Source organism: Nannobrachium achirus, assembly GCF_963921795.1.
Source record: "Nannobrachium achirus genome assembly, chromosome: 18".
Lineage (NCBI taxonomy): Eukaryota > Metazoa > Chordata > Actinopteri > Myctophiformes > Myctophidae > Nannobrachium > Nannobrachium achirus.
In genome coordinates this window covers 48,327,077-48,353,635 of record NC_137825.1, presented here as the reverse complement: position 1 = coordinate 48,353,635, position 26,559 = coordinate 48,327,077, and the positions used below count along the sequence as shown (strand labels likewise).

The 26,559-nt window shown below is 43.2% G+C and overlaps 1 protein-coding gene across 1 annotated transcript in view; it reads right to left on the bottom strand.

The window, feature by feature from the left end:
• The window catches only part of capn15 (calpain 15), a gene marked incomplete at its 5' end in the record, with an annotated part of 105,558 nt that overhangs the window by 40,989 nt on the left and 38,010 nt on the right, over nucleotides 1-26,559 (bottom strand). The window contains 2 exons of the mRNA XM_080747871.1: nucleotides 22,410-22,692; nucleotides 25,647-25,810. Coding sequence (XP_080603997.1) covers nucleotides 22,410-22,692; nucleotides 25,647-25,810 — 447 coding nt within the window. The remainder of the gene's footprint in view (nucleotides 1-22,409; nucleotides 22,693-25,646; nucleotides 25,811-26,559) is intronic.

The following is a 26,559-nucleotide window of genomic DNA, read 5'->3' as shown; positions in this document are numbered from 1 at the left end:
ACACTTAATAAACTTGACCTTTCACTCTGTACCTAGTCTGCTCTTTTTTCCCCTCTACACCAAAGCTCTTTGCCAAAAATAGCCGATCTACAAGCTCACAACGCCTCGCGCTGCGAGGCGTTGTGAGCTTGTAGATCTGCTATTTTTGGATAAAGTTCTCAGAATATGGACGGTAGGGTTCAAGTGGTTAATATAAAAAAGGAGAAAAAAAGCTTCTATCAGACAAAGATTCGGAGGCCCCCCTGTAGTGACTCTGAGGACCCCCTAGGGGTCCCGGACCCCCTGTTGAAGACCCCTGCTCTACAGTCATGTCATCAACATGGATCTGTCCCATTTCCCATATTCCCTCCTGATTGGCTACCATTGCCTTCTAAAATCTGTGTATGCGACGTGACGGTCGCTTATCTCCCGATTAGGGAGTCTTAATGGTCTAATAAAATATTCAATCAATCAATGCAACCCAGTACAAATCGGGCACCGTGCTCGCTTGAAGGACACATTCTGCTCCGAGTTCCGTCCATTAACAAACGCACACTCAATCACTCGTGCTCACACACACAAACACACACACACACACACACACACACACAGTCACACACACACACACACACACACACACACACCCCCCTCTTTTTCATGATGTGACGGCTGTTGTTGATCATTAATCCAGGGCCCTGCAGGCCACCATAGCAGCTCCACGGCGGCGGGAGGAACAAGGACGAACTGTGCCGCTCCCGAATTCATCCACGTGGCTGGAGGAGAGTTGTTCCCTGCCGCCAGTGCATTAGCGTGCACGCGCACGGCGGGAGGCCTCAGCGCGGGCACGCCAACATGCCGCAGCCAACAACGGCCGCATGCAAATCACTATCAAACTGATGAAACCCCACGTACTGTATACACGCGCACACTAGGGATGGGACGATAAGCGATATTATCGTTTATCGTTATTAAAAAAAAAAAAACACTCAAGATAATCGTATTGTGGAGATTACATTTATCGTGATATATCGATATCCGTCATGCACCGGGATCAATTCACAATTAAACCCTCTATAATTGGTAAAAGGTACTTCTAATATACGTACTTGGGGCGCCCGCTGGCCTACTGGTCCAGGCTCATACCACTTAGGCATTGCCACATAGGCATGGATGCCTGGCGGCGTCGCCGGTTCGATTCCCGATCCGGACGACTTTTGACGCGTGTCGCTCCCCATCTCTCCCCCCCATTTCCTGTCAGTCTACTGTCCTATCTAATAATAGCGAGTTTAAGCTAGATGGTTTTCAATACGGCAACGCCAGGCGGACTACGGCTGCTATGACGTAATCACCGTAGCGATCAAAATGGTTAAGCAAAGCCTCGGCGGCGACGGGTTCCCACCCCTTTGCCTGAAGCGTTATTGGAAATCACACCCGAGTTACACGCAGCAGACGGAGTAGGCGCTACGTGGGAAGGGACCTTCTGCCGTAGTAGAGGCGGCCGCGGCGACGGCAGGTTGATCTATCGAGCGCGGATCATTTCCGATTACCGTTGTCATCTGCCGTTGCCGTAGCGAGCTTAAACTCGCTATTGGCATAAAAAGCCTAAAAAACACAGCTTTAATATACGTACTTGATAGAGTCTTTATTTCACTCTATATCAAATGTCTTTGCTAAAAGAAATTACGATCTACAAGCGTTGCAACACATTGTGAGCTTGTAGATCTGCTATTTTTGGCAAATGTTCCGCCCCAGGATAATGGATTTTGATTATCGTGATAATATCATAAATTACAATTTCTTTTGTCGAAATAATCGTGATATGAAATGTTCATATCGTCCCATCCCTAATACACGCGCACACACATACGCACACACATTTTGGACTGTATAACGCGGTAGGAGCAGCCTTGAAACGCAGCCCAGGAAAGGAGCCGAGGCGACGCGGCTACACAGACAGACTAAAGAGTGCATTTAGCAGAGCGAGACACCCAGCCGACACACTATCGGCCCATCTAAAACCCTGCTGTACTCCAGAGGGCACGCGGCCACAGACGCACGCACACACAAACACACACACACACACACACACACGCAGTGTTGTTGGCCCCTATCCGGTTTCCCGTTACGCCGGTGCCAGCCAGGCGTGGGACTGACTGCAGGCTGCAGTCACTTCGCCCGAGGACAATGCAGAGGGTGGGGGATGGGGGCGAAGTGGGCATCCACGGGTGGGGTGGTGGGGTGCGGTTGGGGAAGTTAAAGTTACATGTAACTGAGTTACGTAACTAAGTTACATGTTGCTGTAACTTGCTGGTAACTGAGTTACATTCATATTTCTGTAACTCGTCAAGTAACTAAGATACTTTTTGGGTCATTCTTGGCTCAAGTTACAAGTTACAAGAAGTTACAAGCGAAGTTATAATTTTACATTTAAGTTTTGTTAACTCTCCTACTGCCAGATTATTTATTTATTTATTGGGTCTGGTGCCATCAAAAAGCGGCTTACCTTTGCGACGTTATAGCAGATAGACAGACATTTATTTATTTATTTATTTATTTATTTTTTATTGTGCAATAGTGCACTTTGGTCTGCCAGGCAGCAGAGGGCGGCGTCATGCGAGAATGAATGTGAATTTGCCTGTTATGTGTTGAAGAAGAAGAAGACCAGTCACTGGCCACAGAGCCTTACAGCCAGCGGAAATCAACAAGGAAGTGAATTGTTCTCCGTTGATCTAACGCATAATGGATTTTTTACACCATCACCGCGGAAAATGTGTTTACAGTACACGGCCGCGCGACCCCTCATCAGCTTACAGTCATCAGACGAACGAACCGAACGAGCGCCGTATTGGCGCAGAGGTCTCTGGAGAATTGGGGCGAACGTGAACGTTCAAAGCGTGGGGAGAGTTAAGATTGACGATCAAATGTCATTTAAGAGTTTAATTAATTTGTATAGCAAAGGTGTCGCTATCACTATACAAGGCACCAGTCTTTTTCTATTTTTTACAGTTAAGTTACGCGAAATGCATGTTTGACCCCCATATGTAAATGTTTGTTTACTTATGAAGAAAACATTATGGCCTCTATCTCCTGAATGCCTGAACGGATTTCCAAGCGGATTCTTTTGTTTGAAAGCTGTGAACGGCGTGCACGCACGTGGTGCATGATCCGTGCATGATTGTGCACCATTGTGCACGTTAAAAGGTTAAAAAAAAACTGGCAGTGAACCCTGTAAGTCGCCATTTTTTTTAATGGCAGTAAATGAGTTCATCTCATTTTGCTCTTATGTCATACTCAGTGCACGCACGCACGCACGCACGCGCGCGCCGAACACACACACACACACACACACACACACACACACACACACACACACACACACACACACACACACACACACACACACACACACACACACACACACACACACACACACACACACACACACACACACACACACGTGTATGCCTGAGGCCTGAATCACATCCCATATATCTGTACATAATGTTATGTGCTCCTCTCCTTCTCAGGAGGCTGTGTGCACTGAATGTACCACTGCATCAGTCATAATCATGTCTTCCCATCTACCCTGCAATCGAGATACGTTGTTGAGTGTAATCTTAATATTTAAAGGAGCCACAGTCAACTTTTTCTTGAAAAACTGACGCTAAAATAAAAATAACGTTTTGAAAATATTTTATAAAAAAGATTAAGCTTCATACATGTGTTTCTATTAAAAAAGGACCACAAAAAGCGTAAAATAATGACAAAATAATCGTTTTGGCAGACTGACACTTTGTTTACATCCCTTATCAATCCATATAAAAGAATAGAAGAGGGATATAAACAAAGTCAGCCTGACAATGGCCAAAATGATTATTTTATAATTATTTTACGCTTTTTGTGGTCATTTTTGAATTGTGAAGAAATGTGGGGATACCCTCTGTACATTTAAAATCTTGTTACGTGTGTGTGTGTGTGTGTGTGTTTGTACTTTTACATGCATTTTACTTGTAACAGAGTATTTTAATATTGCGGTTAATAGGGACGCAAATGATCAATTCATTCATTTATTGATAGGTGATGACCTATCGATCGATTAACCGATTAATTGATAAGCAGAGTTTTATCTTTTGGAAAAAAATAATTGTAATTGTTTATTTTAATCGATTAATTCCTTAACGGAAATTGCTCGACTTTAGATGAATTGTCAACATCCCCAATTGTGGTATTGCTATCCGAGTACCGATAACCTGCACATGGGATCAGCTGTCTGGGTGGAATTGTTCAGGTCCAGTTGGTCTGGACGGTGACTATCTCGCTAGCATAAATGTCTCTCCACAGTGCGGGAACCTGATGCTGCAGTATCACTAATGCTCCGCCTTGGGCCAATGCCCGTGTGAGAAAAAAGAAAAAAGAAGAACCTTGGCTGAATCCAGCCAGTTCAGTGCCAAGCTAACCAACACTAACAAAACCCACTGGGCCGCAGCGAGCGAACACACTGTATAGAGGACTTTTTCTCAGAGTCCAGGATGATAGTGCTAGCAAGTCCACGCTATCTAGGCCAGGGTCTTCAACAGGGGTTCCAGGACCCCTAGGGGGTCCTCAGAGTTACTAAAGGGGGTCCTCCAAATCTTTGTGCGATAGGAACTCGTTTTTCCCCCCTTTCTTATATTAACCACTTGAACCCTAGCGTCCATAATCTGAGAACTTTAGCCAAAAATAGCAGATCTACAAGCTCACAACGCCTCGCGCTGCGAGGCGTTGTGAGCTTGTAGATCGGCTATTTCTGGCAAAGAGCTTTGGTGTAGAGGAGGAAATTGAGCAGACTAAGTACAAAGCGAAAGGTCAAGTCTATTAAGTATTGACGGTTCAAGTGGTTAAATATCTGAAAACACTAATTGACATGAATCCAAAATACACTGATGATTGTGCTGTCAAACAATGAAAGTATATGGAATCTATGAACAGGTTGTTGGGGTCCCTGCTTCATCTCTCTATCTCGACTAAGGGGTCCTTGGCCTGAAAATGTTGAAGACCCCTGATCTAGTCGACAGATTATCGATCTACACACAGTAAGTAGACGCGGTGACAGAGAACAATCGAGTCGTACTCGAGTCGACAGCGGCACACTTACTAAATTAGAAAAACAAGCGAACATTTGCAACGCGAGCGCAGCAGCCGTTTACAGTAACGAGAAATGCAGGTCACAACAGCATCCGTCGCAAACTTGCACCAGATCCAATTTCCAAGAAACAAAAGCTGGGGAAAATACAAGTCCATGAAACAAAATGAACTGTACAAGAAGTAACTAGGGATGGGATGATATGAAAATTTCATATCACGATTATTGTGACAAAAGAAATCGCGATTTACGATATTATCACAATGATCAAAATCCATTATCCTGGGGTGGAACATTTGCCAAAAAATAGCCGATCTACAAGCTCACAACGCGTCGCAACGCTTTGTAGATCGGCTATTCTTTGGCAAAGACATTTGAAAGAGAGTGAAAAAAAGACTGTATCAAGTACGTACAGTATAAGTACCTTTTACCAGTTCTTGATGGTTTAAATGGTAATTATTAAATTGTTACATTAGCCCAGCTTGTACAAGGAGAAAGGAAAATCCTTGACATGGAATTATCTCTTTGCAGCTCGGCAAATAAAAGGTGAATTGATCCCAGTGCATGACGGAGGACGATATCACGATATATTAAATCTCCACAATGCGATTATCGTGAGTGTTTTTTATCACGATAATATCGCATATCGTCCCATCCCTAGAAGTAACTAGGTCAAAAAATAAATTTAAAAAAGTGACAATTAAGCTTTTCCTGCTTAGCATGCATTGCCTCTCCCAGGGAGGGTTAACAGCTGTAGTGGTTACAGCTATGCTGGGTTTAGCAGCTGAGGAGTGAAGCCAACCGGCCTTAAGCCATTTAGTTCTACAATTATTCAATGCTTTAACTATTGAAAAATAGCAGATATACAAGCTCGCACCGAGCTTGTAGACCTGCTATTTTTTGAAAAGTCGTGAAAATGCGTGCAAATCCTTGAATATGTGTGTTTTTAAAGCGAACATTTGTAACTCAAATTTTGCTTCTGGGGGGTCCCTAGAAGTAAATATTTTGAGATGGGGGTCCGTGGCCAAATACATGTAGTTTTTGGGGGTCCTTGATATGAAAAAGTGTGAGCACCACTGACACTGAAACATAGGTTTTTTTGAAAAACCTATGTTAGAAGGATTTAGGGAGACACTTAAAAGGATTTAGGGAGACACTTATACAAAATATTAATATTAAATATTAAGACATTCTTCACGATAAAAAAAAAAATAGCAGATCTACAAGCTCGCAGCGCGCTGTGAGCTTGTATATCTGCTATTTTTTCAATAGTTAAAGCAAAACATTACGCGCAATAATGTGTACCCCCGGTCTAAATGCATTAACGGTGTGTGTGCTTGGCAGAAGGATGCAGGCAGTGAGTGAGTGAGTGAGTGAGTGAGTGGACACACTTGAGGCCGCTGGCAGCAAACGGACACCTTCTAACTCTTCAAGACGAAGGGCCAAAGGTAAGCTGAGTGGAAAAAGACGAGCAGTGTTTAACCTATTTAGAACGGGTACACATTATTGTGTATCATTATTTTATGCTTTAACTATTGAAAAATAGCAGATATACAAGCTCACAGCGCGGCAGCGAGTGCCGCGCTGCGAGCTCGTAGATCTGCTATTTTTGAAAAATCGTGAAAATTAGAATTTTGACCCGATTCTATAAGTGTCTTTTGAATCCTTCTAAGATTTTTGGAAAAAACCTATGTTTCTATGTCAGCAATCTGGCCAGCCATCGTCAAAGAAAAGGTCCTTTTCACTTAACTGGAGCTCAGTTAGTCTGTTCTTGAGAGACTACTATGTCAGTGGTTCTCAAACCTTTTCATGTGAAGTGCGACACGTTTTGAGCATTTCAAAATATCTAGTTCCATGGACCACCCAGAAGCAAAATTTGAGTTACAAACATTCGCTTTGAAAATACATAGCAAAGATTTGCACACATTTTCACGACTTTTTCAAAAATAGCAGATCTACAAGCTCGCAGCGCGGCACTCGGTGCCGCGCTGTGAGCTTGTATATCTGCTATTTTTCACTGGTTAAAGCGTTCAATAATTCTAGGCCTGAATGGGTTAAACAAAAACTATCAATGCACACCTGTTCTTTTACACCGTGGCTCTGCAGCAGGGACGTGCTGGCCATTGGGGAAAAGCGGGACAACTCCCGAAACGCCGGTTCATTCCCGGCCAATCCATGCCGGCCATTAAAAAAAAAGATGGCCGGCGCACAGTAAATATAACTCATGTAATTGGCCCACTGGCTTGTCTCTCATGATCTGAAATGGCCAATCTTTGAGTAGCAGCAGCTATAGAGAGGGATCTCTCTCTATAGCGCTGAGTAGCAGCAGCCCACAGAGCCATCACATTGGCCCCACTGGCTTGTCTATCATCTGAAGGCCCACTGCTCCCTAGCTTCCTTGACTACTCCTAGATGGTCTACATACAACATCATTATACCAGAAAGACCATGAGACCTAAAATCACAGTAACCGCTAATCGGTTAGCATTTGGGGCCTCGCGGCGCATCCGGAAAGGCGAAAAGGTCAGCCGCACGCAATGAGGGCCTCTCCAACTCCTTTTCCCGGGCTGAATCAGGGGCCCAGCACGTCCCTGCTCTGCAGCGTCTAAAAGAGTGTCTGTCTGTCCGGAGCTAATCTCACAAACCGCTGGACCAGGAGTGGGCAACTTAAATGATGGAGAGGGCCACATTATTTCCACACTAACATAGCATATACAGTACTGTATACTATCGGGCAGTTTTCTCGTAGTTTAACTTTTTTCGTACATGAATGACCTGCTCCATCATATTCTACAAAAGTAGCAAAAATAGCCGATCTACCAGCTCAAAACGTGTCGCACTGCGACGCGTTTTGAGCTTGTAGATCGGCTATTTTTGGCAATTTCTCAAGTGGAATCCTGAATAATATTTTGCTATTTGAATTGGAATCCTGAAAGTAACATTTTCATTTCAAATGCATTTAGTTATACTTATGTTAACTTTATGAACACAATTGACATAAAAGACTATTTTTTAATACTTGTCATTAAACTACTAATACAGACCGAAGTAATTAAGCGGGTCGTGTTTGCACGTTTGAAACTGGAACCGCTGAAATCAATAATATATCAGTATTCCGATATTAACCTGCGGGCCGCATTAAGTGAAGGTGGGGGCCGCATGTGGCCCCCCGGGCCGCCAGTTGCCCATCTATGGGCTGGACAAATCAGCACATTTCTTTTACACATTGTGTAATCTTCAACTTAGATGTTATACAGTAAGTCAATGGAGCTTGAATTTGGGTCGAAATCTTGCCCGTTTTCTTGTGGATCCCGGGAGAATCTGTGTGTGTGTGTGTGTGTGTGTGTGTGTGTGTGTGTGTGTGTGTGCGTGTGTGTGTGTGTGTGTGTGTGTGTGTCTCATAACGTGTCCCTGCCACAACTTGGACAGCGTCCAACAGTTCGATCTCAAACTTGCCGTGTGCAGAGCCGAACAACAAATCTGAAGAAATTCTGAGAAAGAGGCAGAAATTCTGAGCGTGTCCGGGAGATTGTAATGCGCGGCTTCCCTGACTCGCCGACCCGAGCCACTGTGGCTTTACGGATTGGCGTGGCGTCACGTCACATTTTATGCCCCTATAAGCCAGTCTAAGTCCCTGATTGGCCAAGCCCGACCCCCTCGGCTTAACCGATTGGCCGTGCTTCAGATAACATTTGTGCCGCATAGCAGCGGAAAAGGAATGTCTTGCATCGTTCCCGCCATGCATGGCGTGCAAAGACGTATGGGCTGTCACAATTATTACATAATCGTCCAATCGTGATTTTTTTTACATAATCGTGATTCTTTTTCATAATCGTAATAATCGTTTCCATGTTGAAAAATGTTCATACATTTAAAAAAAGAACTCAAAATTAGTGGACATAGCAGATCTACAAGCTCACAACGCGTGTGTCACACGCGTTGTGAGCTTGTAGATCGGCTATTTCCACTATCAATGTTCTTTTTAACTCATCTGGTGCCGATCCCGAACTAGTTCGGCTTTATTTCAATCCAATACAATCTTTTTTTTATTAATTCACTTACCCCGAGCTGCTTGTAGAGTCGTGGGTGGTCCTGGCTCGCTAGCCGCTAGCCAGCTAGCCGTTCTACTCTGTCCGACGATATATTCCATTAAAAATGGTTTAAAATACATTTTTGAGCTCCCCAATGTTCACCCGATGTTCGGCGCCGCTTCCAAAGAGTACACGAGTGTGCCGATCCCGAAGTAGTTCGGCTTTATTTAATTAAATGAATAAAATGATAAGAGGCCTTCTGAAGCCTGGCCTGATTTTTCTAGCTACTAGCCGAAAGCTAGCAACCTCCCGGCCGGCCGTAATTTGCGAACGCAATCGCCAATCTCCGCCTAATCCAATGAAAGACCGCATCTTTAAAGGCTTATATCTCTTTTTTGTGTTTTAGGGAAGCGGCGCGAGGTTTATTTACGGCGAAATCGCCCAAAAATGATCTTTTAGATGACAAAATGGGAATAGCCATTCTGTTAGCATCTTCATCCGGGACATTTCCATGCCGTGCATGAACGTGAGCACGTCAGGTCCTGGAAGGTGAAGTCCTGGAAGCTAAAGCGCTCGCCTATGAGAGATGCGCTGGCATTCTTTGGCCCCTAGAGGGCGCTGGCACTCAAAGAGTTAAAGTATAAAGTTGTCAAATATGTCAGTAATTTCTTTGTATATATTTAGGTTGTGTGTGTCACATCTACCATGTGTGTCATATCTACCATGTGCAACTTCAAAGCCTAAAAGCCAAACAGAAATGTAATTGTCAACGACAAAAACACAATTAAATCGTTAATCGCAATCATTTGAGCGACAATGAATCGTCATGTGAAATGTCAAAATCGTGACAGCCCTACAAAGACGTGCAAATCTCTAAACAAACATCTTTGCGTCTGGAGGTCCCTGGCACAAGATAGTTCTGAGATGGGGGAACGCAGGCAAACATATCATGTTGGGGGGTCCTTGACATGAAACGTTAGAGAACCACTGTTATACAGCAGATATACATAGGAGATACTGTAATATATTCTGGCTTTTTTGATCACTGCTTCCAGGTCTACTGAAACAGGCCCTGCGCTGGCATCTGCTATCGCCTAACAAGCACAGACAAGAGAAGCTTGACCAGGGAAAGAAGATGTAATCCACACCTCCCGGTAGCAGCTCATGTTCGTCTGCGGTGTGCTACTCCCAGAGTCAGTGGTGGAAAAGATACTCAAGTGTTTTACTTAACTCATTTAATGACCCAGACGTAGATCGGCGAGAGTCATTAATTAGGCATTTATGCCAGCGACGAAGATTGACGAGAATAGGCATTTTTTGGTTATAAAACAACTCAAAAAACATAATTTTTGAGTTGTTAACAGTGGTTTCATCTGTTACCTATGTTTGCATCCAGCGGCGGATCATGTGATTGAACCAGAACCCGGAAGTGCGCAATCCGTTCTGGGTCGCCTTTGTTATGATTCTAACGCTGCGAGGCGTTGTGAGCTTGTAGATCTGCCTTTTTGGCTAAAGATTCATATAAAAAAGTGGGAAAGAAACAAGTTGCTATCACACAAAGATTTGGAGGACCCCCTGTAGCAACTCTGAGGATTGGCATCAAAATGGACTTAAAAAGCTAAAGTACTCATTATAATGTCCCATTTCAAGTTTTCAAATATATATATAAATATAAAAAACCTTTTGAAAATAGCAGATCTACAAGCTCACAATGCGTTGCATCGTGGCACATTGTGAGCTCGTCGATCGGGCATTATCAAATGGCCGAAAAGTACGGTAGGTAGGGTTGACGTGGTCAATGTATGTTTTCTAATAATAATCATATAAATTAAATGTATTATTATTATTATTTATAATCACCATAAGCAAAGTAACTAATACATGCAGTGGAGTAAAAGTACAAGCATTGGACATATTATAAGTTAAGTAAAAATCCCTCAATATTAGGTACAGTACTTAGGTAAATGTACTAAATTACTTTACACCACTGGTCAGAGTGCAAACTGACAGTAAATAGTTTGCATCTCACCAGCAATGCACCGCTGGCATAACCAAGGGTATTTTGGTGTGCGCTCGAATGCTACTGTACCGAGGCCGTCACTTTTAGGACACTTCTCACATATTTTACCAACTGCACTCGTCCTCCACACTCGTAGTTTAGAGCGTGCAGTGTCGTCACGGATAACTTACACCGTGGGGATGGTGAATAATCGCTACTCCTCTCCGCGCCGGCTCTGAGGCTAAAAATAGAACGCCCCCATGTTCACCTTAGCATGCAAACACACGCCACACAGCTACGTTGTGTGTATACACACACACACACACACACACACACACACACATAGTTAAGAGTTTAGTTACAAAGGTAGGCGGAGAAATGAGTTGGAGTAGGAGTAGGGGGAGAGAGAAAAAAAACGCCTAGTGTGAAGTGAGCGGTGCTACTGTAATTCGTCACCGTCGGGCAGAAACCTTGTACATGTATGTCCAAGTTTCAAATGTGTACGTTTCTTTTCGTAAAGTAAAGCCCTGCTTTACCGTACATGACTGTCACACAAAACTAGTGAAAATAGCCGATCTACAAGCACACAACTCCTCGCATTGCGAGGCGTTGTGTGCTTGTAGATCGGCTATTTTCACTACTTTAAATTGTTTTAAAAATACTAACAAAAAAAGTAAGGTTTTGGACATACAAGGTTTCCAACCGACAACGACGATTTAGGAGTTAATTCAATCAAGTGTCACACGAAGCTTGGCCAATGTGACCCTGGGCGTACCCAATAACTTTGAGCGCTTCGTTCACAAGATGTAGGCCAGATGTAGGCCACGCCTCAGAGCCCGGACAAAGCCGGATGTTGGAGCTTAAAAATCGGATAGACAGACATTGTGTGGTTTGAGAGGGCAGAGAGCTAGGAACAAGATGAGCAGGAAATTACACTCATGACTACCACTTGATTCCAGTCGGCAGATTCGTCGCACTCTGTGGCAAATTCACACCGGAAGTTCGGTGAATGAGAGTCTATGAGAGCCGGCTGGACCAGCTCATGAACAAAAACTATTTATGAACGACTGAGACCTTTGTCGTATAATAATTGAGTGGTTCTCAAAGTGGGTTCCAGGGACTCTGTGGGTTCATTTATGGTGGTCTAAATTGACCCATACTAGTCTGTAACTCTGACAGTGTACAAATGGAACCAAATGGACCCTAACGGGTCCATTTGGTTCCATTTGTACACTGTCAGAGTTAAGGGGAGACCTTGACATTTGAAAGTTTGAGAAACACTGGTATAATCGGTTCAGGAATATAAAAGAAGACATATCACAGGTATTTTCGATGTGCACAGCACATCATTTTATTGAGGGATCTAAACAGCGGCAGGTATAGTTTCTGTCTCGGAGCTAACACGAGATTTGGTTTCCAGACTGGAAATGGTGGAGAGTCTCGCGATACTAGCTAGTTCAGAAACGTACTTTGTGCTCTTTAGATATCTCTATAAAGTTATACAGCGTACACACCGAAAAGCAACACAGCAGAAAACAATGTGTGACATTTTTCCTTTTATATTCCCGAGCCGAGTATTTTATAAAGGTCTCTATCGTTCAGAGGGTTTTTTTGGTTCATTGAGCTGTCCAGCCGGCTCTCGTAGACTCTAATGTTATTCATCGAACTTCCGGTGTGAATTTGCCACCCAGTGCGATGAATCTGCCGGGCAAGGATTGCGGGGAAGAGAAAATTACGTTGGTGACTCTTCCTGCAGAGACGCTCATTGGCAGAGAAGAGGAATAAGAGCAAGCAATAGTCAGGGAAAATTATCAGAATACCTGTCAAATCTGGGAATACATTCCTTACCAAACAATTTCTTCACCAATGTGTTCGTAAAGGTGTCTAGTAACATATCTAACAAAGATTGACATTCAACATCCCTAGGAAAATCTTTGTCAGCTAGGGTAATTCTGGGTCTCATTCACGTACTATACACTATACTATAAAGGAAAAAAATGACTCCCAAAAATATGCTTGAAGTATGTGAAGCATGTGAGGGGTTTAACTAGGTGTTTTTAATTATTCTGAATCCATTGCAAGCATTTGTTTTGCACGAAAAAACATTCCTTGGGCTAAAAATGGACCCCCACATCACTGTGAAAAGTGATGACTCATCACTAAACCATCATTTTGGGTTTTTTTAGCCCAAGGAATGTTTTTCTTGCAAAACAAATGCTTGCAATGGATTCAGAATAATCAAAAACACCTAGTTAGACCCCTCACATCCCACTTAAAGCATATTTTTTGGGAGTGATTTTTTCACTCCCAAAAAAATGTCCCATAGTGTAGTGTATAGTAAGTGAATGAGACCCAGAATTACCCTAGCTGTCAACGATTTTCCTATGGATGTCGAATTTCAATCTTTGTTAGATATGTTACTGGACACCTTTACGAACACATTGGTGAAGGAATCGTTTGGTAAGGAATTTATTCCCAGGTGTTTATTAACTCATTCACTGCTTTTTCTGCTTTTTTTTTTTCTGCAAAAGTCTTCAAATGTAAACAAAGATGGCTGCCATTTTGAAAGATGTGTTTGTTATGGGGCTAAACAAGCAATTTCGCGATTGCGATCATGCCTACTACATTTTAGGCATTTTTGAAAAAAATAATTGAAAAAAGATTTTTTAGATTTTTTTTTTTTAAACGGGAAAACTCGGGAAACTCGGGCCGTGGCAGTCTGGGGGTACTGAAATAACACGGGAAACTCGTGCCTTGGCTATGAATGAGTTAATATTCCTTGACTACAAGGGGGAAAGATGAACAAGAGCAGTGGTTCCCAGGGGGGGTCCACGCAGGATTTTGGGGGGGAGGGGACCCCAGATGACAGTAAAGTCACAATTCAAAGGGATAGTTCACGCCCAAAGTGTTTGCTTTTTTCTTCCATCGATATACTCACCCCATGGGGACTTGAATTCATGGATATTTTTTTGTTTTTTGCCTGAAACAAAGAGGCAAAAGGCAGGGGGTGTCATTTGGGGGCGTCAGGCGATGGCAACTTGCTACCCCCTAGTGTTCACTTTTTAACCCATTCAGAACGGGTACACATTATTGCACATTATTGCGTATTATTATTTTATGCTTTAACTATTGAAAAATAGCAGATATACAAGCTCACAGCGCGCGCTGCAAGCTTGTAGATCTGCTATTTTTGAAAAATCGTGAAAATTAGAATTTTTACCCGATTCTATAAGTGTCTTTTGAATCCTTCTAAGGTTTTTTGAAAAAAAAAAACTATCTTTCTATGTCAGCAATCTGGCCAGCCATCGTCAAAGAAAAGGTCCTTTTCACTTAACTGGAGCTCAGTTAGTCTGTTCTTGAGAGACTACTGTGTCAGTGGTTCTCAAACCTTTTCATGTGAAGGATCCCCAAACTGATATTTATTTTGCCACGGACCCGCATCTCAAAATATTTAGTTCCAGGGACCCCCCAGAAGCAAAATTTGAGTTACAAACGTTCGCTCTGAAAATACATATATTCAAAGATGTGCCCACATTTTCACAACTTTTTCAAAAATATTAGATCTACAAGCTCGCAGCGCGGCACCGTAGATCTGCTATTTTTCACTGGTTAAAGCATTCAATAATTCTAGGCCTGAATTAACCTGCAAGTTCTGCACTTTCCACTTTCAACGAGGCATCCCAATTTTGGGGAATGTGATCATAGGAAAACATTCGCAAACGTTTTCCTCTTTTCGCCCCCAAAACAAATAGTGAAAATAGCGATCTACAAGCTCTCGACGCATAGAGAGCTTGTAGATCCACTATCCACCGAAAGGCATGGCAGAGATTTTGTTTTGCCCTCTGTCCGTCTGACGGTCTGTCTGTCACCAGCTATCTCTGGCGCCGTTGCCCCGGTCGCTGCCAAACTGTGCGACACACTCCCTGAATGCCAATTCAGAACCTCTGCCCCACATTTTTCACATGGTCCTGTTCTATCGCCACCATGAGGCAGATTTTTTGCAAAACACATTTCTGACACAGATCATATACAAAAATCATGTAAATTATTAGACAGTATCTCTACAGTCGTGTGATCAACGTGGATCCGTCCCGATTTTCCATATTCCATCCTGATTGGCTAAGATTGGCTTCCAAAGTGTGCAGGATTGGTCCGTTTTGAATGAAATGCCTCAAATCATGAACACTGTGTGCACAAGTGGTGAAATTGTGCATGCACATTCCCACTAGGCCGAGGAAGAAATAGCACTTGAAGATTTTCAAATCAGCCTCTTGGTAGAGCTATAACAGGCTGACTTGTGTTTCTACCTATAACTCCACAAATCAGTGTAAAACTGTATGCGCACTCCCTAGAGGCCAAGGAACAACCTTTGCACTGCTCTTTATAGTGCCACCAGGAGGCCGACTTATGTAATACACATTTTTTGATATTACTACTTCCGATTTTATCCAAAAATCACGACAATCAGTACACAGTATCTCTAGTCATGTGATCAAGACGGATCTTTCCGATATTTCATAATATCGGGGCAACCGAGGCCAGTGTTGCCAGATGTTGCGAGAGAAATAAGCTGGTTGCTTACGGTATGTCTACATACAGCATACATGGGCAACTGGCGGCCCGGGGGCCACATGCGGCCCCCACCTTCACTTAATGCGGCCCGCAGGTTAATACCGGAATACTGATATATTATTGATTTCAGCAGCTCTTACAATTCCAAACATGACCTGCTTTAATTCCATCAGTCTATATTAATAGCTTTATGACTAGTATAGTAGTATATAACTAAATGTGTTTGAAATTAAATCAAAATGTTACATTTCAGGTTTCCAATTAAGAAATAACAAAAAATAATTCAGGTTTCCAATTCAAAAGAAGCAAAAATAGCTTATCTACAAGCTCAAAACGCATCGCAGCGCGATGCGTTTTTGAAAATTAAAAAAAAAAAAAAAAAAAAAAAAACATTTTTTTTTTTTTTTTTTTTATTTTGACCCCAAAAAATGCGCCCATTTCAAAATTGTATCAGGGACCCCCAAGAAGCAAATATTTCAGTTACAAATGTTCGCTTTGAAAAAGATATATTCAAAGATTTGCAACCATTTTTCATGGTTTTAAAAAAAATAGCAGATCTACGAGCTAGCAATAGCTGCAATATTTCTTTTTTGAATGTCAGCCACAGAGGCTGACGTTCACACAACTTCAAGATCTCTGGAGTCCAGAGTCTGGACGAACAACATCTCACTTTTTCACTGAAGCTATTCCTCACAAAAACATAAGTAAAATGCCTGTAATATATTTTTTTGGTGATCATTAGAATGTCTAGAACATGTACATATGTTATTATTGTGAAAAATATCCCCAAAATGCTAATTAGAGCATGATTTATGATTTATGGCTATAAAACCTTTATTTTAAACATTATTAATTTTCCTCTGATTAGGACTCCTACAACACCATCTGATTTTTTTAGAGTGAATGGTTAGAGTGGTTAAAATCTAGAGTGACGCGAATGCAGGTCTAAAAGGGTTAAACAGCCGTGAGAGCGGGCGATCACAACCAATCAAATCTCCTTCCAAGAGAGAGATGACCGCGATGACCCCCCCCCCCCCCCCCCCCCCCTCCCCTCCCCCACCCCCCTATAGATGGCTGGGACATTAAATGCCAGGTGCAGCGGAGCAGGTGGAAAGCGGTCACTGTAGTGGATGTTCCAATCAGGGGGGGGAAAAGTGTTTTTTTTTATGCTCACTAAAAATGTGCAAATTAGTAAACGGCAGAAAACCCATTAAAGCAGTGGTCTTCAACGTTTTCAGGCCAAGCACCCCTTATTTGAGAGAGAGATGAAGCAGGGACCCCCCACAACCTTATCCTAGATTTCATATAGTTTCATTGTTTGACAACACAATCATCAGTGTATTTTGGATTCATGTAAATTTGTGTTTTCAGATATTTAACCACTTGAACCGTCAATACTTAATGACCTTGACCTTTCACTATACTTAGTCTGCTCTTTTCCCCCTCCAAAGCTCCTTGACAAAAATAGCAGATCTACAAGCTCACAACGCCTCGCACTGCAAGGCGTTGTGAGCTTGTGAGATCTGCTATGTTTGGCTAAAGTTCTCAGAATATGGACGCTAGGGTTCAGTTGGTTAATATAAAAAAGGAGAAAAAAAAAGTTTCTATCACACAAAGATTCGGAGGACCCCCTGTAGTAGGTCCTGGACCCCCTGTTGAAGACCCTTGCATTAAAGGACAACTTTGTTTTTTTACAACAAGCGTTCACAGTTTAGATTGAAATTAGAGTAAAGAAAATATGAGTGTTAAAACGTTTTCATTTACTGCTTTCTATTGTTAATGATTTTGATTTCAGGGGAAGGCATGTGTACAAGTGGCTAAATTTGCCATTGTACATACAATAAGCCCATTTCCAAGATGCACCGCAATCTTTCATGGGCAGATGTGACTTGTAAATAGTAATAATGAAATCGCAGGCTTGTTGCGTCTAAAAAGACGCAACAAGCCCTAAAAATCAAAACCGCTAAAATAGCTAAAACAATAGAAAGCAGTAAATGAAAACATGGGCATTGTGCGGCCCGGGGGCCGTATGCGGCCCTTTGGTTCACTCTGACCGGCCCTTGTAGGGTTAATGGCAAATTACAAAATAAACACATTTTTAAATTTTACCTCATGCATGGACTAAAGCTGCATTTCTTTTATTTTGAAGTTTTATTCGTGTACATATGGATGCAATGCGTACATCAGGTCGTGTGCGTGATCATTGGATGTTGTCTCAATAACAAGCAGGTGGTCAAACTGGTCACAAGTCAAGACGACCTGCCTTACCTTACCCATCAAAAATGGCTAAAGTGGATAAAAAAAGAAAGGTCGATGCCGAATGCCGGGTTTAAAAAAAAAATGGACTGCTAAGTATTTATTTACTGAAGTTGGAGGTAAAGCTGTGTGTTTAGTTTGCGAGGAGCACATCTTGCAGAGAGCACTGCCTTTTGGCCCGGCCCTCCACAATATTGAGCTCAATCTAATTGCATCTCATCAACTGATCCAGGACTTACAGTACCGACACAGACAGTCCTTGAATGCAGGTCATTACGTTTCAGAATTTGGAGGAGAGCTGAATTGCGTCGCTGATGCTCGCTGTATTCATCTGCAGTACATTCAGGGAAAACACATTCACCCTCTGGCCATTTAACCAATTTAGGCCTAGACCTATTGAATGCATTAACTATTGAAAAATAGCAGATATACAAGCTCACAGCGCGGCACCGAGTGCCGCGCCGCGAGCTTGTATATCTGCTATTTTTTGGAAAAATCGTGAAAATGTGTGCACATTTTTTCAATATATATTTTCCAAAGTAAACTTTTGTAACTCAAATCTCTGCTTCTTGGGGGGGTCCCTGGAACAACATATATTGAGATGGGGGTCTTTGGCCAATAATTAATGTAATTTTGGGGGTCCTTGACATGAAAAAGTTTGAGAACCACTGATTTAAGAGGAAGGATTTGGAAGTCAGGGTCAAAGATCGGGTCAAAGATATTCAAAGACTTGCACACGTTTTCACGACTTTTGAAAAATAGCAGATCTACAAGCTCGCAGCGCGGCACTCGGTGCAGCGCTGTGAGCTTGTAGATTTGCTATTTTTCAATAGTTAAAGCACAAAATAATGGTTAAAGTGGTTAAAATCTTAACACGACTCGCGGGGCGTTCCAGGTCTTTGAAGGTTAAAAGGCAACTAATGAACTGAGTGCAAACAGAAGCAACTGACAAAGCCTATTAGCATCTCTTGGCAGAGTGTGTGAAATGAAGGACACTGGGGGAGACAGGGCACGATGCCAGAGCCATAGAAGAAACAAAAAAGAAGCATAAAGATGAGGGAACTGTGCTCCCAAATCCAATGTGCACCCAGTGACACGTTAAACAATGAAACGTCCTCCGTGAGAAGTCGCTGGCTTTTGCACTCTGCTAAAAAAAATGGCGACGCACTGTGAGCTTTTTTCTTTCTTTTTTTGTTTTTTTGTTGCTCAGCTGCAAATGAACAAACGGCACCGGCTTGCAGACGACTACTTGTTTCCTCGGCAATGCTTCGGCTCACTCAACCTTTAAGAAACAAAGCGAGGGGGGGGGGGGGCGCCCGCTGGCCTGGTGGTCAAGGCGCATACCACATACTCGGCTATGATGCCTGCTGGCGTCGCCGGTTCGATTCCCGATCCGGACGACCTTTGCCACATGTCATTCCCCATCTCTCTCCCCATTGAGACGGGAGTAACTGGAGGCAAAGATGGCGGCGGATTCTTTGCTGCTGCGCAGAGTGGGAGCCAAGAGGGCGATAGCAAGAGGGTGCAAAAGACCTGTACTTCCCGTTTCTGTGTGACGTAGGTAGATACCTTTTTGGGAGACGGAAGCATGTTTGGAGTCTATTCATTTACAATGGGAGAGCTAACGTGAACACAGAGCAAAATAATAGTTCAGAAGCTATAGTCACTGAACTAAATATTGGACCAGATCATCACAAGCCACATAATATTAACAAAATTGTCATACTAAAGTGGCTTTTTTCAGTGACACAACAACTGAGAAAATCAACTTTATTATTGCTCTTTAGCTGTCCCAGCAACACACTCTCGCGGGATCTATAGCACCAGTAAACAGGACGTGCGCGAGATTTGCCGTCAGAGCCGGCACCCACTTAGGAGTCTATTTGTAGGATTTGTGTACCATGTCGCACTCTAGTGGATCCAATGAGGATGAGCTATCTTCATTAATTAAATATCTTTGGTGGGAGTTACTTGTGGGAGTGGGAGTTACTTGTGTCGAATGGGAGTTACTTGTGTGGGAAAGGTCTTCGGTGGTGCTGGGAGAGAGAACCAGCGGCTCGCCGCTCCACTCGCATCCGTCTTTGGGTTTGGGGTCTCGGCCGCGGACTGCCTCCAGGTACCCCTGCCCTGGCGATATAACAGGGGATATGGGGATATATATATAGAGAGAGAGAGAGAGAACCAGGGGCACAGGGCGGCAGCCGTTCTACTCCTATCCGACTTTGGAGCATCGGCGTGGGACGGCCGAGTGGCTCGTATCGCGGACCACCTCCGCCCTCCGGGGACCCCTGGAGGTATCGCGGAGCTCCGGGGATCCCCTGGCGGCGCCGCGCTACACCCTGTTTAGCCGGAAAAAGGACCAATTCTAACGGGGTGGCTCGCGGACGGCGCCCGGGGACCACCGCTCCGCTGCGGAGGACCGCTGCCACTGCAGCCCACTTCGGATAGGAGTGGAACGGCGGCCACCCCGTGCCCCTGGTTCTCTCTCTATATATATCCGCATGTCCCCCTGTTATATAGCCAGGGGTCCCTGGAGGTGGTCCACGGCATGCGTGCCACTCGTCGGTCCAAGGCTGACCGAGGCGGCCGCAAAGTCGACCGCAGTAACGGTAAAATGAGCCCCCGACCCCCGTCCAAAATTCGCTGCGCATTAAGTAGTGTAATTACGGTAGAAACTGCAAGTGCAGCGGCAAGCCGCTGGCCATAGGCTCTTGGCAGGTTTTCCCACGCCCATTCGAAGACCACACGCCACACCCCTCACACCACGCCCATTCAAAGACAACACGCCACGCCCATCTGCGACCCATCTGCGCAGATGAAAATATTAATTATAACAATACTGATACTAATAATAATAAATATACAGTAGCTGCTAATTGCGACTGTCAGGTCGCAGTTACAATCAAAACCTCCACCGGCTGTCTGTCAGTCTGTCCGTCACGTCACACTTTTGCCCTACTCATATCTCCGCCACCGTTGCCCCTATCCAACTTTGAATACAAACCCCTTGGCTGCAAAACACATTTTTTTGGACACTGCAACTACAGATTTTGCCCTAATATCATGCAAAGTGGTACACGGTATGTCTAGAGTCATGTCATCAACATGGATCTGACCCATTTAGCGCCACCATCAGGGCGATTTTTTCAAACACATTTTTGGACACTGCTCCTACAGATTTGGTCCTAAAATCACGCAAAGCGGTACACAGTATCTCTAAAGTCATGTCATCAACATGGATCTGTCCCATTTCCCATATTCCCTCCTGATTGGCTACGACTGCCTTCTAAAGTTTGTGTATGCGACGAATAGTGACTTTGATATTCAAATATTTGGTGAATGCCCAACTGGTTGGTCAGTCAGGGACCAACCAGCAGGCTGATAAAGGCTCAATCCCTCCCCCTCCAAAACTTTTCCAAAACTTTTCCAGAATATTTAACCCCGATTTCCAGGACTATATAACAATAATTCAGCTCAATAACATGTCGCTTACTCCAATGCGCAATGCCCAAAGACAGGTAGTGTATGCCAGTGGTTCTCAACCTTTTCAGGCCGTGACCCCCGAAACCATCATATTTGAACTGAGGACCCCCCACCCTGACGAGCACTAAGAGTTGAGACATTTTGTATAACACGGTTTTATTGTGAAAATAGCCGATCTACATGCTCACAACGCCTCGCATTGCGAGGCGCTGTGAGCATGTAGATCGTCTATTTTCACAATTTCTGCCTCTGATATTTGACAATTTGGCCAATGTTTAATTTGTCATTTCAGAGGTATTAACAAAAATCAATAACCAAAGACAATGCATAGCTATTTTTATCCAGGACCTTCCAGGACCCTTTGATCAATTCCATAACTTCTCCAGTACTGGATTTTTTTTTTTTTTTTTTTTTCTAATTTCAAAATATTTCCAGGAATTTCATGACCGTGGGAACCCTGTGATGAAGGCTCAATCTAGCCTGACTGCAAGCGTCAGACTCTATCACACACTTCGTTTTGGGAAGAGAGTCTTAGATTTCGGGCAGACATTCCACTTCTGGGGGGGCGGGCAGGGGGTGGTTTAAAAAAATGTTACGTTGATTTGCTCTTAATTGCTCCTTCTGAACTTCAAAGGGCTTGTGAGCTGCTGTAATTGATTGAGCCATACAAGTGTCAATAGCTCGTTAGTCACTGAAAGCGTCAAAGACTACAATCTGTTTGATGTCTGTAATAAGAGTGGAGGGGGGAATGTGTTTGAATACACACAGACCCGCCTGATTGGCTGAATGGTTTTGAACCAGGCCACCACCCACCACGTGCCCCAAGCCTACAGCCCTGATTGGCTCGCCCTCTCTGAGGGCTGGTGGAAAAAGCTTATTTAATGTGAAGGGCCAGACTACACAACACCACCACTACCAACAGGGGGTGGTGTTGTGCAGTCTGGTTTATTAACCAGGCTAGGCTCACCTCTCGGCAGAAGGTGACGATGTTCTCCCAGAGTTCCTTGGCCTCGCCCTCGTCGTTGCGGCGCCGTGCCTCCACGTGCATGCTCTCCCTCCTCTTCAGGGGCTTGGCCACCTTGCGCAGCGTGAGGTACTGCTGCGGCGTGTGGCACGCCGCGCAGTTCTTGGCCTTGACGTCGTTGAGCAGCGTGCACGCCGGGCAGCCCCACTGGCACGCCTTCTCCTGGACGACGAGGCCCGCCGCCGCCGCCGCCGAGGAGGAGGGAGACGACGACGACACGGAGCAGCTGGCGGGCGGAGGAGCGAGGTTATTATAGTTAAAGTTATACCATGTAACTTTTTTTATAAAACAAATCTTAAAATTGTCCTAACTGTTAAATCGCTAAAGTTTTAGAACACCCACTCCGTTATTTTCAGCTTCTGAAGCCTTCTCTTTAAATGTTTTCTTCTTAGCAGTGACAGGGGCGGGATTTCCCGGCAAAATGACGTAATCTGCATCATCTGTATACGTTGTGTATACGTTGGCCAATCACATCGCAGATCATACACACATGATACACTACCGGCCAATAACCGACTATTCAGGAAGTAGCTTACCTCAGCAACCAGTGTTTATGATGGTGAAGGATTCTTAACCTCTTATTCCCCAAATCCTGCTCAGAAAATTACGTTCTACCACTCCATGGATTCGTATCGGTTGCGGTGGTTTGCGGCGCCGCTCCGGTGGTCCGCGGCGGTGGTCCGCGGTGACTCCGGGCGAAAAACAGGTGAAAAACGGACGAAAAAAGCAATACCGCGACTGACCACTAGTTTAGCAACCTACACAGTATAGCTTTAACGAATAGTAGTTATAGTTTTTGTTACCCCCTTTATAAGAAGGGAATATTGTCAGAAATAGTGTCATATCCTGGAATAAATTCCTTACCAAAAAACCTCTTCACCAATGTGTTTGTAAAGGTGTCTAGTAACACATCCCAAAAGGCTGAAATTGTATGGGGGCTGTTTCTACCCCAAGGAATGTTTTTTTTTGTGCAAAACAAATGCTTGCAATGGATTCAGAATCATTAAAAAACCCTGGTTTGACCCCTCACATGCTACTTAAAGCATATTTATTTTGGTGTGTTTTATCCTGTATAGTTAATTTAATGGGACTCCAACTTTCATCAGCTATCAAGGATTCTCATAGGGAAACTGAATTTCAGTCTTTGTGGGATGTGTTACTTGACACCTTTACAAACACATTGGTGAAGATTTTTTTTGGCAAGGAATTTATTCCAGGACTTTTTACAGTATTCCCTTCTTATTTAGGCCCAGAATAATTTAATGCTAAGCAGATATACAAGCTCACAGCGCGGCAACGAGTTCCGCGCTGCGAGCTTGCAGATCTGTTATTTTTGAGAAATCATGAATCTTTTGGCAAATCTTTGAATATGTCTTTTTAAAAGCGAACATTTGTAACTCAAATATTTGCTCCTGGGGGGGGTCCCTGGAACAACATATTTTGAGATGCGGGTCCGCGGCCAAACACATGGCTCATTTTGGGGGTCCTTGACATGAAAAAGTTTGAGAACCACTGATTTAGTAGACATTTATGGTGTGGCACTCAGTGCCGCGCTGTGAGCTTGTATATCTGCTATTTCTTTTATAGTTAAAGCATCAAATAATGGTTAAAGTGGTTCAAATCTAGGTCTAAATGGATTAATATAGTTAACGAAAACTAACAAAATGAACGAAAACTACATTTGGAAAAACACTTTCGTTAATTGAACTAAATAAAAAGTATAATAAGATAGATTAAAGATAACTAACTGTATTGTGTGTTTACAAAGCTAAGTAAAACTAATTGGAAATATAGACAAAATATAGACAAAATATGGACTTGTAGTGTTTCTCAGTAACTTTTATTACACTTTTTGAATCCTGCACCTAAAAATAATCCAAAGGATAAAAAAAAAAAAAAAAAAACAAGAATAAAAACTAGCAAACCCGCTCTAAAACATATTAAAACTAACTGAATTAGCAAAAGAAAAAGTCAAAACTAACTCAACCGTATAATGAGAAATCCAGGGTTCCCACAAATTTTTACCAATTAATTTCCAAAACTTTTCCAGAATATTTAACCCAATTTCCAGGACTATATAACAATAATTCAGCTCAATAACAGGTCGCTTACTCCTATGTGCAATGCCCAAAGACAGGTAGTGTATGCCAGTGGTTCATCATGTTTTAACTGGGGACCCCGGCACCCTGACGAGCACTAAGAGTTGAGGAATTTTGTATATCACGGTTCTATTGTGAAAATAGCCGATCTACATGCTCACAACGCCTTGCAACGCGAGGCGTTGTGAGCATGTAGATCGGCTATTTTCACAATTTCTGCCTCTATATATTTGACAATTTGGCCCATGTTTAATTTGTCATTTCAGAGGTATTAACTCTTTGAGTGCCACCCCGTTCACCACTAGAGGGCGCCCAGTGGCCATAGAAAATCCCATAGAGATATGCTGGTATATGCAGAAGCCCTGCAGCCATGACTTGCCTGAACACTTTCCTTTGTGCATGTACAGGAAGAGGATGAAGTTAGCTTGAAGTTAGCTATTGGTTACCAAGCATTTTAGAAGCCTTATTTTCGTCAACTTAGCCATGATTAAACCTTGCACACCTCATGCATGGGAAAAAAACAGAGAAGAATGAGCTCTAAAAAATCCAATGCAATCCTGGATTGCATTGAAGTGGATTTGTGCAGTTTGTTCATAGCTTTCAAACAAAAAAATCCGATTGGAAATCCGTTCAGGCATTCTTGAGATAATCGCCATTATGTTTTACATGTTATGTAAACAAACATGGCTGCCCTGTATGTTAGATGGGGTTGTATGGGGGTGGAACATGCAAAATCGCGATTGAAATCATGTTCACTAGATTTGATGGGGTCCAAAAAAAAAATATTTTTTAATTTTTTTTCAAAAATTTCTTTTTTTTTTTTTTTTTTATATCCCGAACATGTTCGGGATAGGCACTCTGGTATGCGATAATATATCCCGAACATATTCGGGATAGGCACTCAATGAGTTAACAAAATCAATAACCAAAGACAATGCATAGCAATTTTTTCCAGGACCTTCCAGGACCCTTGATACATTCCAAAACTTTTCCAGTACTGGAAAAAATATTTTTCTAATTTCAAAATATTTCCAGGAATTTCATGACCGTGGGAACCCTGAAAATCCCAAACTATGCTCACCTTGTGGCGGAGGAGGAGGAGGGGGAGGGGGAGGGGAAGATCCGGGCCTGTTTCCGTGCTTTGTGGCCCGACGAGGAAGAAGACGACGACGAGGAAGAGGAGGTGCAACAGCAGGTGGCGCTGTTGGGGAGGCCACAGTGGGGACAGCAGCGAGGCAGGGCCACCTAGATAGATAGATAGATAGATAAATAGATACCTTTATTAACCCAAGTAGGGATGGGACGATAAGCGATATTATCGTTTATCGTGATAAAAAAACACTCGCGATAATCGTATCGTGGAGATTTGATTTATCGTGAAGTCGTCCTAGCCGATCAACAAGCTCACAACGTGTCGCAAGTTGTGAGCTTGTTAGATCTGCTATTTTTTGGCAAATGTTCCACCCCAGGATAATGGCTGTTTGAAATATTTTGATTATCGCCATAATATCGTAAATCACAATTTCTTTCGTAAAACAATAATCGTGATATGAAACTTTCATATCGTCACATCCCTAATCCCAAGAGGGAAAATCAGTCGCCCAGAGGCAGCACCGCAGTTAAGGTTACTAAGTTACAGGAGTATGAAGAGAAACTAGAAATGTAGTTCCTGTAGAAACTGCATGGGCTTGCTGAAAACATGCACAAAATAGGCTGTATTATGTACTGTAGAAAATGTACACATCCCTCCTCCCTCCTCAAGAGAGTAAGAGAGAGTAAGCACAGCAGTACAAGCTATACCGAGCCCACAAACAGAAAGATGGAATTCTGGGAAATTGCAGGTGTGGCTGCCGTGAAACGATTGACACTTACAAATAAAAGCACTAAGAGTAGATGAATTTTGTATAACACAGTGAAAATAGCAGATCTACATGCTCACAACGCCTCGCGTTGCGAGGCGTTGTGAGCATGTAGATCTGCTATTTTCACAATTC